The 16,850-nt window shown below is 21.3% G+C and overlaps 1 protein-coding gene across 3 annotated transcripts; it reads left to right on the top strand.

Annotated features, from left to right (window-relative positions):
* Positions 1 to 411: 411 nt before the first annotated feature.
* On the top strand, positions 412 to 13,216 carry LOC127288567 (prolactin-releasing peptide receptor). 3 transcript variants are annotated; one of them, XM_051316094.1, is made up of 8 exons: positions 412 to 560; positions 1,575 to 2,112; positions 4,386 to 4,565; positions 5,644 to 5,738; positions 7,444 to 7,590; positions 8,799 to 8,969; positions 9,973 to 10,107; positions 12,775 to 13,216. In XM_051316094.1, the coding sequence occupies exons 2-8, from the start codon at positions 1,735 to 1,737 to the stop codon at positions 13,004 to 13,006; spliced, it is 1,338 nt and encodes a 445-aa protein (XP_051172051.1). In that variant the 5' UTR covers positions 412 to 560; positions 1,575 to 1,734; the 3' UTR covers positions 13,007 to 13,216. The 3 variants fall into 3 exon arrangements, with proteins under 3 accessions (XP_051172051.1, XP_051172069.1, XP_051172061.1); XM_051316112.1 differs by having other exon boundaries at positions 520 to 564; XM_051316104.1 differs by lacking the exon at positions 412 to 560 and adding an exon at positions 1,192 to 1,282.
* The last annotated feature ends 3,634 nt before the right edge of the window (positions 13,217 to 16,850 follow it).

Genomic DNA, 16,850 nt, shown 5'->3' with positions numbered 1-16,850 from the left:
GTAAACAAAAAAATCTACTTTTGTCATGCGCGAAAAATTCAAAGATCTAGATTCTGAACGTGCCAAGTAGTAATATTCCAGTCGCGTCAGTCAGGCCGACGAAAGTAGTAGTGCTCTACTGATAAAATATCAAGAGCTTAAACATTATTCACTACGAAATATTTTTAAAACCAATAAAAAAATTTTAAAAACGATCTAATATAATTTAATAATAATAATAATAATTAATAATAATAATAATAATAATAATAATAATTAATAATAATAATTAATAATAATAATTAATAATAATAATAATAATAATAATAATAATAATAATAATAATAATCGTGATAACATTAATTATTATAATTAATAATATTTAAAAATTCAAGAATTTTTTTCAAATTTTCGTCCAATTTATAAAAAGAATTTACTTTTCGACAACAAAAGGAATGTTAATTTTTTATTTCAATTTTTTTTTTTTTTGAATACTAAAATTTAAAAAAAAACTTCGGCTACAATTTAAAAAAAATGGTTAAGTGGTGTTATTAAAAAAACAAAATAAAAATTGTGTTCAAGTGAGTATGTATTACGTTAAATAAATAAATTAATTTTTCTCTTAAATTTATTTCATTTTAATTTTTGCGTTTAGTTTTTTGATAAAACCGTTTTTAATATAATTCACATTATATATAAAAATAATTTTTTATCAAAGAGGTTAAAATTTAAAAAAAAAAAGTTTTTCTTTATATCATTTAAAATTTTCCTCAACTATATATATATAAACAGATTTCAAAGAAAAAGAAAACATTCTCTTGAAAAAGATATTAAAAAAAAATTATTCTCTTCCTTTGAAATTGTTTTATATATATGGTTGGAGGGTATTTTTTTTTTTTTAGAGCGAAAAGAAAAATAAAGTTAAAAATTACATTTTAACAAAAAAAAAATTATATCCAATTATTTTTATTTTAAACATCATCTAATTTAAATAAAAATAAAATTTATAATTTACAGATATATAAAAATTTTTGTAATTCGAATGATTTTATTATTTTGTATTATTTTTATATAAATTTATTATTTATTAAATTATTTTTCAAATTAATAAATGTATAAAATTATTGTCAGCGTTTAAAAAAAAAAAAAAAAAAAAAATATTTTTAGACATTCAACAATTTTTGGTGAGAAATTTTTTATTCGTAATAATTTTTTAAACTCACGTATTAATATGATTCGATTGGAAAAATATTTTTTTTCAATATAATATGTCTACCCACTCGAACGAGATAATGTATTGAAGGTTAGTGAAAGAGAAAATTTTTTAACAAATATGATTTGTCATTATTCTCCCCTTACACCATATATTTCTTTATAAGAAAGTTTTTTTTTTTCATTTTAATGATAAATATAATATAACAAATGAAAAATAATGATATCGATAAATCATTCATAGAAATTGAAAATATTATTTTAAACGAAACTAAAAAATTGAAATTTAATTTAAAAATTTCATTTTTCAAATAAAGAGAATATTTTTAAAAAATATAATTAATTTTATCCACGTTCTAAATTTCTTCTACGCAATATTTCAGGCATTTCCGATAGGGGCGAACCATTAAATTAAATCTAAAATAGAGAAAAAAAAATCTAACAAATCACACATGAAGATTTGACTTTAATGTAATTACGATAAAATCTTGAATTATTAATTTTTCGATAATTCAATTTTATAAACGGAGATTATTGGAAAATATGTCCGAAGAAGAAGATGAATCATCACCATATAAAGATCATTTTCTCTATAGGATCAATGAACGATTTAAAAATCCAGGAAATTATACAGAAGATTTTTCAAAACCATATTTAAGGCCAATTTTCTATAAAATTTATCCATTAATAATATTTATTTATGCAATATTAATAATTTCGGGAATTATCATGAATTTGTCAATGGCATATCATATATGTAAATTTAAATTATATAAAGATCCAACATATGCATATTTAATAAATATGATAATATCCGATATTGTAAAGTGTCTATTTTCACTACCATTGTCATTAGCTGTGATATTGATTGACAATTGGATATTTGGAAAATTTCTCTGTTATTTTCTTCCAATGTTACAGGTAATTAAAAAAAAAACATATATAACATATTTTTCAAATTTAAAAAATTTTTTAAATGTTTTGTCTGACATAAATCATTTTTTACTACTGTTAGTATATTTTTACATAAGAATTAAAAATAAAACAGCGTACTGAAAAAAAAAAATTATTTAGTCAAGTTATACTTGACTCAAGTAAATATTTACTTGAATTAAAAAAATTTATTTGATCTATAATCGGTTATACTTAACTCAAATAAATATTTCCTTGAATTAAGTATAATGACTCAAATAAAAATATTATTCGGTTCAAGTAAATATTTATTTTGATAACATAAATAGTAACGGATTATTTGAATCAAAAAATTTTTTTTCAGTGCAGTAAATTTTACTATTTTGAAAATAAAATCCTTATCATATGTTGTCTGCCTGTATCTGTTTTTTTCTACTGAAATACTGAATTGTAAAAAATCGATCCCACTTTGTCTGACTAAAATTTACTGTTTCTACTAATTTCTGTTATTTTTACTTTGTCTGACTAAAATGTACTTTTACTACTGATATTATAAAGAAGTCATTACATTTTGTCTGACTCGAACTTATTTTTCTACTAATGTCAAAAAAAAAGAATTTTTAATCTAAATTACACTTAAAATATTATATTTCCTTTAGATTTATTTAAATATTCTAGTAATGAAATGAAATAAATTAAAAGTTGTCTAATGATAACTTAAATTTTCTACTGACAATTATTTAAATCATGAACAATTTAATATATACTGTCTGACTAAAACTGCATTAAACTACTTATTATAAAGTTACAATAATTTAGAGTCATGTCTGTCTGAATTTTACCACTTATAGAACTTAAAATTATGACGTCTGACTGAAACCCCTCAGAGACTACTAATATCAAAACAATTTTTAATTTTTACTAAATTTTTACTAAAAATTGTTTTTATTTAAATACTAAAATTATAAAAATTCAAACCATTTTGATAACTTAATTTTAGTATTTTCTATACAATTATTAGAATTTAAAAAAACATCGTAAAAATAAAAATTTCCTAAAAAAAAAATTCACTTTTAAATAATCGGTTACTTAACTATTATTAAACAAATATTTTCTTGAATCAAATAATTTTTATTTGAATTAAATAAATTATATTTTCATCAATAATTTTTGTATTTGATTAAATGTAAATATATAAAGTAAATAATTAATTATTAAGTAATTATAATTAATTATTAATTAATTATAATTAATTATTAATTAATTATAATTAATTATTAATTAATTATAATTAATTATTAATTAATTATAAGTAATTATTAATTAATTAATAAATAGTGAAAAAAAATTTATTTAATTCAAATAATTGGTTAGGTACTTGACTATTATATTATCAAATAATTTTTATTTAAATGAAATAAACTATATATTTAAATCAATAATTTCTCTATTTGAAACAAATAAAAATTTAATTGACTTAAATAAAAATTATTTTAATCAAATACATATTAGACTAATTGATAATGCGGGGCAATTAATTGTTCCAATTAAATTTTATATAATAAAACAAAAATCTATAATAAAATAAAAAGTACAATAAAACAAATCATTATCTTATCAAAATATACGATTAATATACGAATATTGTTCAGATATAATGACTTTTTTGTTTTAATGCACTCATCGAATATTGAATAATTGTAATATATAATAATGGATTAATTATTAAAAATAAAAATTTCCAAATAGTTAATAAAAAAAATTTTTCAACATTATTTCGAGATATAAATGTGTAAAAAGAATTTAACAAATTTTTTTTATATTCAAGCTAATTGATAGGGATCACAGAAAATTGTTTTACAATATATATAGTTGATAGAATATTGGGATGAAAAATATGTGAAGTATCCAAGAAATATATGCACATCATTATATTTATGTGAAAACAATGACTATGTGTGCGAGTGAGGAATGTTGGAAAAAAAGCAATAAATTATTTTCCTAAGGGAAATATTATTTTCACAGATGAAAGCAATAAAATCGAGGTATTGTTGAAAAAGGGATATATTAATTGGACAAAATTCAATAATTTTGAAAACTGTTTTATACACTATAAATTCAATGAAAAAATGATGATATACAAAGATTTTGTTTCACCATATCTGACTTATTGTATATTAATATGGAATTAAATTAAATTAACTTTTTTTTATCGCGTCTTTAAATTTATTTATTAATAATGTTTTTATATAAAAAAAAAAAATTTTTTTTGTATGTTATAGGATATTCCATTTCATATATCGATGTTGACATACTTGTTAATAGCAATTGATAGATTAAAAATGATCAGTGAACCAGGAAAGCCAAGAATACCAGCATTTGTTTTTGCCTTAGGGACTTGGTTTTTTGCTGGATGCATCGTTTTACCATATCCAATTTACACTACTTATTTGGATTTAAGTGTAAATAAATAATTTAATTATTTAATTTATTTAAATTAAATAAATTTAATTTTAATTTAATTTTAATTTAATTTTAATTTAATTTTAATTTAATTTTAATACTAGTTTAAATCGATATTAGTTATAATCGATATTAATTACCAGCGATATTAACTATTAGCGATACTAGTTATCGATATTAATAATTTAATTTAAATAATAAAATTATTATTAAATAAGTAAATTTATTAAAATTACTTTTAATTATTTTTGTATAATTGTAATTATTATTACACTGTTAATTTGAATGTTTCATATTACAACGAATTAATACAGATATTTGTATTAAAACATATAATTTGATCCAAATATTAATATCAATTTCATCTAATTCGGTATCAAATTAAGGGGTGCATGATTATCCCATAAAAATTATTAGTGAGAATTTTCAACAATTTCATTACATATAATTATTTTTTACACGAATTTTCATTTTTTCAAATTAACATTTGTCAGAATTTCTTTTTTTTAATGAATTTTTAATTAACAGAATTCTTAGGCACCGAAATTTTATTTGTCAGAATTCCGAATTTTCATTTGTCCGAAATTGCAAATGTCCGAACAAACAATCGATTTTGGCGCGATTTTTAAAATCAACCAATCACAATTTTATGGATAATTTTTGATTGGTTGATTTTAAAAATCGCGCCAAAATCGATTGTTTGTTCGGGTATTTGCAATTTCGGACAAATAAAAATTCGTCGTTTTATAAGAATTCTGCCAAATAAAATTTCGATATATAAGAATTATGTTAAGTAAAGTTTAAAAAGTAATTCTGTCAAATGTTAATTGGAAAAATAAAAATTCGTCTAAAAAATAATTATATTTAATAAAATTCTTTAAAATGTAAATTTTAACTAATAATTTTTATGGGATAATCATGCGCCTCTCAAATTGATATACCTTCAAGAAAACAGTATAATTATTAATTTACTGTAATTATTGCAAATAAATTAATTACATATAAAATAAATAATTATTCATAAATAATAAATATTCCCTTTTGTAACGATCAAGTGAAACTCATTAATAATTTCAGATTACACTAAAAAGCCATTTTGAAGGATTGGAATTATGCTTCGCAAATTTGGTAGATGATATGAGGGATTATATGCGAGGCTTGTTTATTGGCACGTAAGTATATTATTTCTCAAAATATATTAAAAATAAAATTGTCACGTATATGAAATAAATATAAGAAAAAAAGTATTTAATAATAAAAACTAATAACGAAAATATAAAATAAAATCGTTATTCATGAATAATAAATAGGAAAAAAATATTTAATAATAAAAACTAATAATAAAATAATAAAAATTATTTCTTTTTTTTTAAATAAATTTTAGAATGTAGATATTTCAAAACATAAAATATAAATATTATTGCTTATATATGGAGAAAATATATTTGTGAACATTTCTTAATAAAAAATTGAAAAAAATTTTAATGGATTTTAAAAAATTTCGCGAACATTTTTTTTTTTTCAAAATGAATGAAACATAAAATAAAATCTGTGATAATCTTTTTATTTTCCATGCAAATTAATGGTTGAGAAGGTGGGTATTACCATGGGTGGGATTTAGAAAATAAAATAAAATGGAAATTTAAAGTAACTTCAAATGTTCGAAATCTCCTTCCTCTCTTGAGAGAAGGAGAGACATGAGAAGAAGCGAATAAAGTTGAGAACCATGGGGGTCACATAAAATAGAACAATTTATTTCTTTAGGGATAAAATAAATTATAGGTGTGTGTGTGTGTAAGACTTATTTAATGTTACCACAAATTTTTTTTATTTCTCATATTTCTATTATCATAATAATATTGAACTATATTTCTTTCTAAATTATAATTTAATTATCAAATCTAGAAAATTTAATTAATTTTCTCCTTTTTTTTGCAATAATATATTAAGCGATTTGTAAAAAATTTGTTCTAAATTTTTTTAAAAACACCCTAGAACTTTTTAAGTGCATATATATATATAAAAGTACAGTACTTTTAGACGGAAATGGGAGTTCTTTAACGTTACGGTTAGTGATTTGAAGACTAATGTCTTCGTATTGTTATCAGATAGATAAAAATTAAAGACATTAATCACAAAGTCTTTTAAGAAAAATGGTTTTTTTTGTATTATTTACACGATATTGATTACTATTTGTATAACTGTTTCATATTGTAAAAGTATTTTTTTAAAAAATGTTTCAATTATTTTCAAATCGCAATTCAAAAAAAAAAACTAACTTTAAAGTAATTTTATTTTTATAATGTTAAATATTCAACCATTCGGCGATAAAAATAAATTTTCAAATTTTCTTATAGTTTTTAATTGATTTAATTTTGTAATATTATCGAAAAAAATGAATTCAATGAATTTTTATAAATAACTTATAAATAATTAATTCTTTTTGAATATATATATACACAGAAAATTAAAAGGCATTAAAATAAGCTGCAACGCTTATTATTTTAATCCAATTTTGCTTATTTCAATAACAAAATCGATTAAAATAAGCAAAATTGGATTAAAATAATAAGCGTTGCAGCTTATTTTAATGCCTTTTAATTTTCTGTGTATATATATATATTTTCTTTAATCTCTCATGCATGTGAAATTTATTCTGAAATATTAAAAATTTCTTTATTATATAGAGTTCAACTTAAATATTTATCATTCTGAATTCATTTTTATTATCCAAATAAAAAAAATTATGTAAAATTCACTGAATTTACTTTTTCTGTGTAGAAAAAAGAAAATTGCACATTTAATTCAAGAAGAAATGAGGTCAATTTTTCTTTATTTAAAAAAAAAAAAAAAAAAATCCCATTCTCTGTTTTACAGATATGCAGCTCCTCTAGCAATAACAGCGTATTTGTATGTAAAAGCAAGCAAAGAATTGCAATATGCAGAAGATTCTTCAGGAATAGGCTTGTCAGAAATTCGAGATACTCGCTTGAGAGACAACAGTAATACAAGTAATGACAGTCCGTAAGTTTTGTTTTTTTTTTTAATTGAAAAAATTATTATAATTAAATCAAAGATATAAATTTTGTTTTTTAATTAATATAATTTCAAAAATATATATAATATATACTTCACAGAAAATTAAAAGGCATTAAAATAAGCTGCAACGCTTATTATTTTAATACCTTATAACTTTCTGTGTTATTACGATAAAAATATTTTTAAAATAAATTTTTTTTTTAAATTATTAACATATACTGAGAAAACAATCTATTTAACTTTAAAGTAGTCCTTTTATCCTAAACGAATTTTCCTTTTAATATTTATTTAAAAGGATTTAATTGTTTTTTGATAAAAGAAAAGTTCTTTAAATTACATTCTTTACTTACAAAACGAAATTATTTTACTAAAACTAAAAATTTTGTAAAAAAAACAAAAATAAATAATATATTATTAATTTTTTTATTAATTATTTAAGTAGGTAATTAATTCATTTATTATTATTATTATTATTATTATTATTAAAAATATTTTCTATTATTTTTTCAAACATTTTTAAATTTAAAAGATGACTTAATTTAAAAGAAAAACTTGTTAAGTTTAATAGATCATTTTTCTCAGTGCATATATAGTATATTTTTTATGTTATCAAAGTAAAAGAAAACTATTTTATCTAAAAAAAAAATCAAATATTCTCTTTGAAGAATCACCATAATTCCAGTTCCATTTACAAAAACAAAAAATAAATAAAATTCCACAGTTCTTTGTATATATTTTATAAAAAAAGATTTTAAAATTGGAAAAAAGAATATCAAATTCGTCAGTCTTGGACAATATAAATTTTCTTTTCATATTTTTATCACCGAATTTAAAAAACTTACAAAATTTCTTTTAATCTCAAATTTACAATAAATATAAAAATGAATCTAAATTTTTTTTAACTGAATAAAAAAAAATAATAAAATAAAAATATTTCCTTTATACAATTCAAATGTAATACGTAAAAATAAAAGAACAAGCGCAACTTTAAATTATTGTATCGAATTGATACAGAGTTTTAAATTGCATTGTCTTTCTATGTGAAATTGTACTTTTACAACACACACATGAAATATTTATATATATATATATATATACAACATGTTCTCAATAATTTACAACTCAAAATGTAATTTTGAAAAAGCAATTTGAGTGTTAATGGAATTGTCCGCCAATGAAAATTTGTTTTTTAGAAATACGCGAGATAGTAAACGTGAGAATATTGTGAGAAGAGATTCACTTGGTCTACCTATTGAATATGATGACATAGAATTGGATATTCCAAAAGAAACAAGAACACAAAAATATCTTATATTTATGGTATCAGTTTACGCTACTTGTCTCTGTCCTCTCATGATCCTAAGGTACAATAAATATATATATATACAATAATTAAACTAATTGCTTGTCAGAAATGCGATAAGTTGTAATATAAATAATTATATAGATGAGAAAAAAAATTAATTATCAATCAGATAAAATTTCATTACAGAAATATTTTTTTTTCGAAAACATAAAAAAATTTCTTAATTCAAATTATATTTTTTTTTTCAATAGAAAACAAAGTGTAAATAATTTATTTAAAAAGTATTTAAATTCTAAGTGAAATTTTTCAACATAAAGGAAAGAAAAAAAAATTGTAGCTTTAGAATTAGGAACGAATAAATGTTAAAAAAAAAAAAGGGAAATGCATAGAAATTGAACAAAAGAAATCCTCTGAATGGAGAACGACAAAAAACTTCATTTTGTCAGAAAGGAAATAATTCTATTTTATATACTTTTATAAGAAAGTTTGTCAATAAGTATTAATTAATGAAAATTTCGTCGCTTCACATATTCATAAAAGGTTTATTGAAATATACGATTATAAAATAATTCTAATTGAAGTTTATCCGTACAATAAGATTTCTATTTCTATGCAAAGTTGCTTGCAAAGTGATATGCGTATTTAATATTATTCCTATTGTTCTTATTATTATTATTATTTTGATTAATATTTTTATTATTATTATTAATTTTATTTTAAAATAAAAATTTTATTTGTCTTTAATTTTTTAGTTTTAATTTTTTACTGTGAAATTAATTAAAAAATGTCTGTTGTTTTTTTTTAAATTAAATATTAATTATATTATTATTTGTAAAAAAAAAACATATAAAAAAAAGTAATATTCTTTTATAAACCTATAAATGATATTATTTTGAGATGGAAAATTTTCTTTAAAAGTCAAAACGTTTAAGTGCACGTGCTTTTAAAATATATCTTATCACTTTAATAATAGTAGAACAGCTTCTAATATATAAAACCTCATAGAAATTTTCAACGCAATATTTACATAATTTTATAGCTTAATTCCTTTAATATTGCAGATTAGCAAAACTTGCTCTCTATGAAACTTACGAAAATAGTGGATATTTCGACATTTTGTATATTTTGTTCGTTTGGATTGCATTTTTACCCACTGTAACAACACCTGGATTTTATGCTTTTTGGCAAATGACAAGGTAAGTTCATTTTTTTCATTAGAGTCGAAAAAAAAAATATTCTCAAATTGAAAGACAAATATTTTTAAAGGGATTTTTTTTCTCTCTTTAACAGAAAAATATTTTTTTTATCGAAAAAATAAATTAAAAAATAAATTTTTTTTTAAAATTGTATAAAAAAATATTCCAAACAAATGTATAGAATCTGTTTTTTTTACAATAAATCGTTTCTTCATTGTTAGTTATAAAAAACAATATTTTAATTAAAAAAAAATGTCTATTAACGTTTGGGAAAATTTATTTTTTGAAACATATTTTACTCGATTTTTCATAGTATATATAAATATACATATATAAAGATATACGTTTAAAAATAATTGACAATCAAGTTAATTTGCCATGAAAAATGTTATACGCCTTTTCCAAGTATAATCTCCACCCTTGCATATAAAAAGAGGGTAATTCAAACAAAGAATAAAACTGAATAGTTATACGATTTTACATTATTATTATCTTTCTATATAAACGGTATAAAAAAAAGGAAAAAATTCGTGAAAATATTTAAAATAAATAAAAAAGAGAAACAACTGAGAGTCTATTGTACTTTATTAAAAAAAAAAAAAAAAAAAAAAAAAAAAAAAAAAAAAAAAAAAAAAAAAAAAAAAAAAAAAAAAAAAAAAAAAATACTGAGGTTGGCAAACTGATGTGTGTGAAAAGAAAAAGAAAAAATCACACGAAAAATCCTGTCTGAAACTATTACACAATCCTGAGAGTAGTGACCCACTTTTAGGAGCAGAGGACAAATTCGATGAATAATGTATATGTTACGTATATATATATATAGTGAGAATAGATTCATGTGATATTAGTCCTTTGACATGACTAATGATAACTATTGTTGAATATCCATACATACACGGAAAACAGTTTGGTCCAATCGAAAAAAAAATTTTCCCGTTATAATTAATCTATACAATTTAATTAATTTGTTTATTTTGTTTATTTTTTTATTTTATTTATATTCATTAATTTAATTAATTTAATCACTAGGTCTAAAATAGTCTTTTTTTAACACTTTCAAATTAATGAAACAAATAATGACCATTTTTAGCCTAAGGGATTAAAAAAACATTTTTTCTTAAACCGAGGAAGTAAAATGAATAAGTTCTAAAAAATCAGTTAGAATTTTCATTTATCAGATATATATATATATAATTTTCATTAACCGAATTTTTATTTGTACGAATTATTATTTTGCAAAAATTTTCATTAAATCAATTTTCTACCCCAGGGTGTCTACTAAAAATCTGAATTAAAATTCCAGGACTTTTCCAGGACTTTCCAGGACAAATTTCTTATTTTTCCAGGACATTAAATTAAATAACTTTAAGGATGAATAAAAATTTTTTTAGTTTAACTATTGTTTTTAGAAATTATTAAAAAATTAATTAATTACTTAAGTAAATTTTCATTTTACTTATTTAATAATTTTTTTTTAACTTGATTGACAAAATTAGAAATTTTTGAAAATTTAAAAGGTCTTTCAAGGTCATTCCAGGACATTTTTTCAAATTCTAGGACATTTCCAGGACTTTCAGGACTAATAGACACCCTGTACCCAATAAAAATTCATTAGTCTATATTATGTGAAATAAAAATACGAGAAAATAAAAATTATATTAAATAAAAATTTGAGCAAATAAAAATTCTGTAAAATGAATTTTCTGTTATATATAACAATTCTGTAAAATCGATTTAATGAAAAATCCAGCAAAATAATGATTCGAATAAATAAAAATTTGGTTAATAAAAATTATATTCAATTCTATTAAATGAAAATTGTAACAATTGATTTGTATAGAATCAAGTAAAATAATTTTTTTTTAACTCTATGAAATAAAAAAAAAAATTTAATTGAATCAAACTATTTTCAATCACAGAAAATTAAAAGACATTAAAATAAGCTGCAACGCTTATTATTTTAATCCAATTTTGCTTATTTTAATACCAAAATGGATTAATTCGTATTATTATTTTTCGCTTATTATTTTAATCCAATTTTGCTTATTTTAATACCAAAATGGATTAAAATAAGCAAAATTGAATTAAAATAATAAGCGTTGCAGCTTATTTTAATGCCTTTTTAATTTTCTGTAATATGATTATTAAAAAATATGTTGTTTTTAATAACAATTTTTCCTCAAAAAAAACAAATTAGAAAAATAAATGCATATATAAACCTCTTAATTATTAAAAATTATTAATGAATGCAAAATGTTCTCTCTAATGAATTACTAAACCAAGTTGTAAGTAGAGATTATTATTCTATATAACGAATGATGCTTTCATATAATTATACCGAAATTTGTTTTCGTTAATTTACTATATTTATATGTAAAAGTTTAATTATCTATATATAGATATAGTGAAATAGTAAGTTAGTGAATTTTGCTCATAACTTAACTTTGAAAAGCACTCAGCTGTAGTGGTTAATAATTTTATAAGTCGTTGTTAAAAGGAATTATTGATATTGAAAAATTTTAATATAGAAATATATTCTTCAATTAAGAATAAATTCTCATATAATTAATTTTGTCTTATTTTCAATTTAAAAATATTTTTTTCCCTAATGCTAAAATAATTCAATGTGAAATTAACATAAAAATAATTATTTTTTTGTTTATATAGAGCAAATAAGGAAAGTCTTCGCAACTATTTTCGTTCTTATTGTTGTAATACTAGAATAAATAACGAAAGTAATAGAATTCCTCAAAATGAATTAGAAACAGTGGATGAAGAGCAACACTGCCGAATAGCAAATATTACCGGAAATTATAGTGGTCATCATACAGGAAGTCAAAGAGGAAATGTCAGAGGAAGCTTCCAGACAAACAGTAACACAAATTGCTCAGATTTATAAAGTGCGCGAATATATATAAAAAAAAATAATAATAATAATTCAGTGTTCATTGTCTAAGTGTATATTTCTAAATTTCACACGATAAAAAAAAGAACATTTTTTTTTAAACAAAAAAGAAAATGTTTTGTTTAAAAAAAAAATATATATCAATCTGTTTTTTTGTAGAAGTTAAAATTATTTTTTAATATTCTATGTTTAATATAAATAAATGGCCCCTTTTTTATTATCTCATATGTAAAAATAAATTTCGATATATTTTTCATATTGTCGCATATTTTAACTTTAATTAAATAAATTTCTATATTTTAAACGTATTAAAAATGTAAATATAGATTTAATTTCATCGAATAAAAATTAAAAATCTTTTTTTTTAAAAAAAAACGTTTCAAATTAAATAAATTTTAATTATTTTAATTATTATTTTATTTTATTTTTATTTTTAATTTAAAAAAAAATTTTTTTTCTCATTCATTTTTCGCGTAACTAATTCTTCTTAATTTATATTCATTATATTATTTAATTTAAAAAAAAATAACATTATCAGAATAAATGTTGATAAAATATAATTTATATACATAAATATAGTAAAAAAATAAAACTAATTATACATATAAATAAAATAAAAACTCACCCCTCATTATTTCAGTATATAAAAAAAAGCCACCGGTGGAGGTTATATTTTTGCAAATTGTATTCCACCCCTCTCACATATATAACGAAGTATTGGATCTGAAACAAAAATTTATTATAATAATAAAAGTAGATAATTAAATTCGCATCTATTGTAAATTATATATATGTGGAAAACAAATAATCAATTCAATTGGTTTCATTATTCGTTAAAATTTAATATTATATATATGGGTGAAAATTCCTGAAGTGGCCCCCTATTTGCCAAAGGTCGAAATTTTTTATCGAAACTTCACAAAAATGTAGTTCCAATATATTTAAAAACATCCCCTAAATTTTTTTGAAAAATATCCATTTGTTTATTTTTTATAAACAATTGAAATTTTATGCATAACATTTTTCAAAATTGCATAACTTTGACAAATATTGACGAAATTTTATTTTTTTTTTTTAAATTACTGATGAAATTCTAAACTTTTTGAAAATAATTTTTACAATTTTGAAACTTTTCATTTGTTATAAAAAAAAACTTTTTTTTATAAACAAATTAAAAAATAAACGTGTTCTGGATGAGTATTTTCAATTTTATAAACATAGACTTGATAAGAATTTATTGAGGATTTATTTAAAAAAAAAAAAAAACGGTAATGTGGAATAGTTTAATAACAATGAATTTTTTTTTAAAGCGCGCTCGCACCCCGTGCAACGCGCCTGAACACGTTGCACACTGCACTGCCCGCGTATACCGTGACTTTAAGAAGCCGTGGTCTAAAATTAAAGTAATAAATTGAGTATTAGTAAATTATTTATTGTTTGTTACATATTGTTAAATAAAGTAATATAATTTTTTTACACAAACATTAATTTTAGATAATTTTTACAGTAACTGATTCATCATGTTTCCCAAATATTTTACATTTTATCTCGTTCTTTCCAGTGGGCACAAATTGATGAAATTGCCTAGTATTTTTTATTGTTTTTGCAGTTAAGTATCGCTGTTCAAGTTTTTTGGCATGAGTTTTGTGTTCTTCTTTAGAACAATAATCAAATTCAATAGATTTAAAATATGCCTTTGCCCACTTAAATAACGATAATGGTCCCGTAATTTTTTCCTCACTTCGGTTTTGTAAGGTTGAACGATAAGCATTTCTTTTTACAACCCCACCAATGCCGTCACATGCCCCTTTGCCATGTGCTGAAGCGAAAAAATTCCAATCGGCATCAATTTTAAAATCCTTCTTATGATATAAAAGGTTTATAAAATTATATTTATTTTTGTATTGCGAAGCGGCTCCGTCTGAGAAATAATGAATTTTTTTAATATTTCGCTTTCCAAAAGACTTCACCATGAAAAATATTAATTTGGTGTTGAATAAATTTACAGCAGAGCTGTCGTGTTCCAAGTCCTCAGAAATTATTACAAAACTTTTATGTTTTAATTCGCCATTTTTTTTATAATATGTAACGTATGGATGAATAGTTGCTTGCTTTGTACTCCAATATTCAGATTGCACCGAATTTTGAAGACGACAAGCATAATTTTCAGAAAAATCTAAACATACGATATACTCTTTGTCCCCTAAATTATTTTTAGTGTCAGAAAGAAATTGAGCTTGGACTTTTGAAAGAAAATCATGTTTTACGAGAACATGTAAATCGCGCGTCAAGTTTTTAATAAATTCTTCTGATGATTCTTCTTTGGCTTGTAGAGTACATCTGTTAGATAAAAAAATTATAATGAAATAAATATAATTTAATTTTATTTAAATGCGAACAAATATAAAAGCTAAAAATTTCAATTAAAAATATTATTAATAAAAAATTATTGAGCAGAGTTTTTTTTTATGAAATACTAATTTTGTTTACCTGTCAGTACTTTCCCATTGATCAAACCTTATAGACAAAATATTATTCTTCTGAAAAATTAATGTCATATTTTCTGAACTTTTTTTAATTCCAGGACAGTTTGGACATTTTAGTAAATAACAATCGGACTCCGGATTTGAACAAATCATTTTCTTCAAGGAATCATGATAATTTAACTCAATTTCCGTTCCGTTTAATATTTTTTTAATACCCGCAAATTTAAGGCGTACATTTTCGTGAATTTTACACACACACACATTGTGTGTTTCTTTTGGACCCGCAAAGATACACTGCGCTGGTCGAAGTTTTCTGAACTTTGATAAAGATATTTTTAAATTTGGAAATTTTTTTTCATATTCTTCATGCAATGTACGGATATTTCCTGATAATAATCTTTTTTGTTCTTGGTACCGAACTCCGTCTTTTTTGAACGATTTAAAATCTTTGATACCAGGTAGAATACGACTAACTTCGTCCGACAAGTAGAAATTTTGAACTTTTTGTTCAATGGCAGGATCCAAAGAACGACCTTTTTTTTTATTCGGGCGAGATCCAACACCTATTTTTTTTTGTTTTTTAGCATTTCTAGCCATACGTCGAGAAACATTAAAATATTCTCGAATTTTTTTAATACTCCAAGAATCAGGAATTAACGTAAGCACATATATTTTACCTTCACGGTTTGTTTGAATATTAAATAACTTTTTTATCTCTTCAATAAATTCACTGTCGGGGTTACTACTGCACTTTTGAGAATCACATACACTACCTATTGTGTCATTTTTTATTCGATTGAAACTCTCTTCCAGTTTTTTTTTCTCACTATCAGACACATTAGAAGTACGTCGTATTTTCACAGGAGTTTCACCAAATTCTTGAAGTACGCGATTCATGGTATCTATATTCAATGATTTATCAACAGCATCACAGACAAAAGTAGGATCTGATTTAAAATCGTCTTCAGAATCAGAGACAGTTTCTGAATTTTGAAATTCAAAATTTTGAGATATATTGATTTTTATATTATCTTCCATTCGATACAATTCACTTTTACAGGAAACACAAACGTAATCTCCTATAAGTTCCTTAAATCTTTCATTCCAATTTTCAGTAACTTTTATTAAATTTTTATAAATACACTTATGTTTCTTTTTCTGTAAAGGGTTACAACATTTATTTGGATTAGGCATTTTCACTACACTAAAAGACTTTTTCCTTCAAAAATTTATATAATTTGTTTCAAAATAAGGAAAACTCTGTTTTTGTACTATTTAGTCGTATGGACGTACTAGTTTCTGACCAGACAATACTGAAAATTAGTTTGAACAAGAAATAAAATAAATTTTAT

Source organism: Leptopilina boulardi, unplaced genomic scaffold (genome assembly GCF_019393585.1).
Source record: "Leptopilina boulardi isolate dan_hultmark-lab unplaced genomic scaffold, ZJU_Lbou_2.1 LbouV2_123, whole genome shotgun sequence".
Taxonomy (NCBI): Eukaryota; Metazoa; Arthropoda; class Insecta; order Hymenoptera; family Figitidae; genus Leptopilina; species Leptopilina boulardi.
Note: the sequence above shows the minus strand (reverse complement) of the source record. Positions and strands in the feature narration are given on the sequence as shown.

What these genes read in the sequence shown, in the direction of transcription:
- LOC127288567 (XM_051316094.1), top strand. Translation starts at nt 1,735, where the DNA reads ATGTCCGAAGAAGAAGATGAATCATCACCATATAAAGATCATTTTCTC. An exon ending in ATTTTCTTCCAATGTTACAG is followed by an intron (nt 2,113 to 4,385) that starts GTAATTAAAAAA and finishes TGTATGTTATAG; the next exon opens with GATATTCCATTTCATATATC. An exon ending in CGAGGCTTGTTTATTGGCAC is followed by an intron (nt 5,739 to 7,443) that starts GTAAGTATATTA and finishes TCTGTTTTACAG; the next exon opens with ATATGCAGCTCCTCTAGCAA.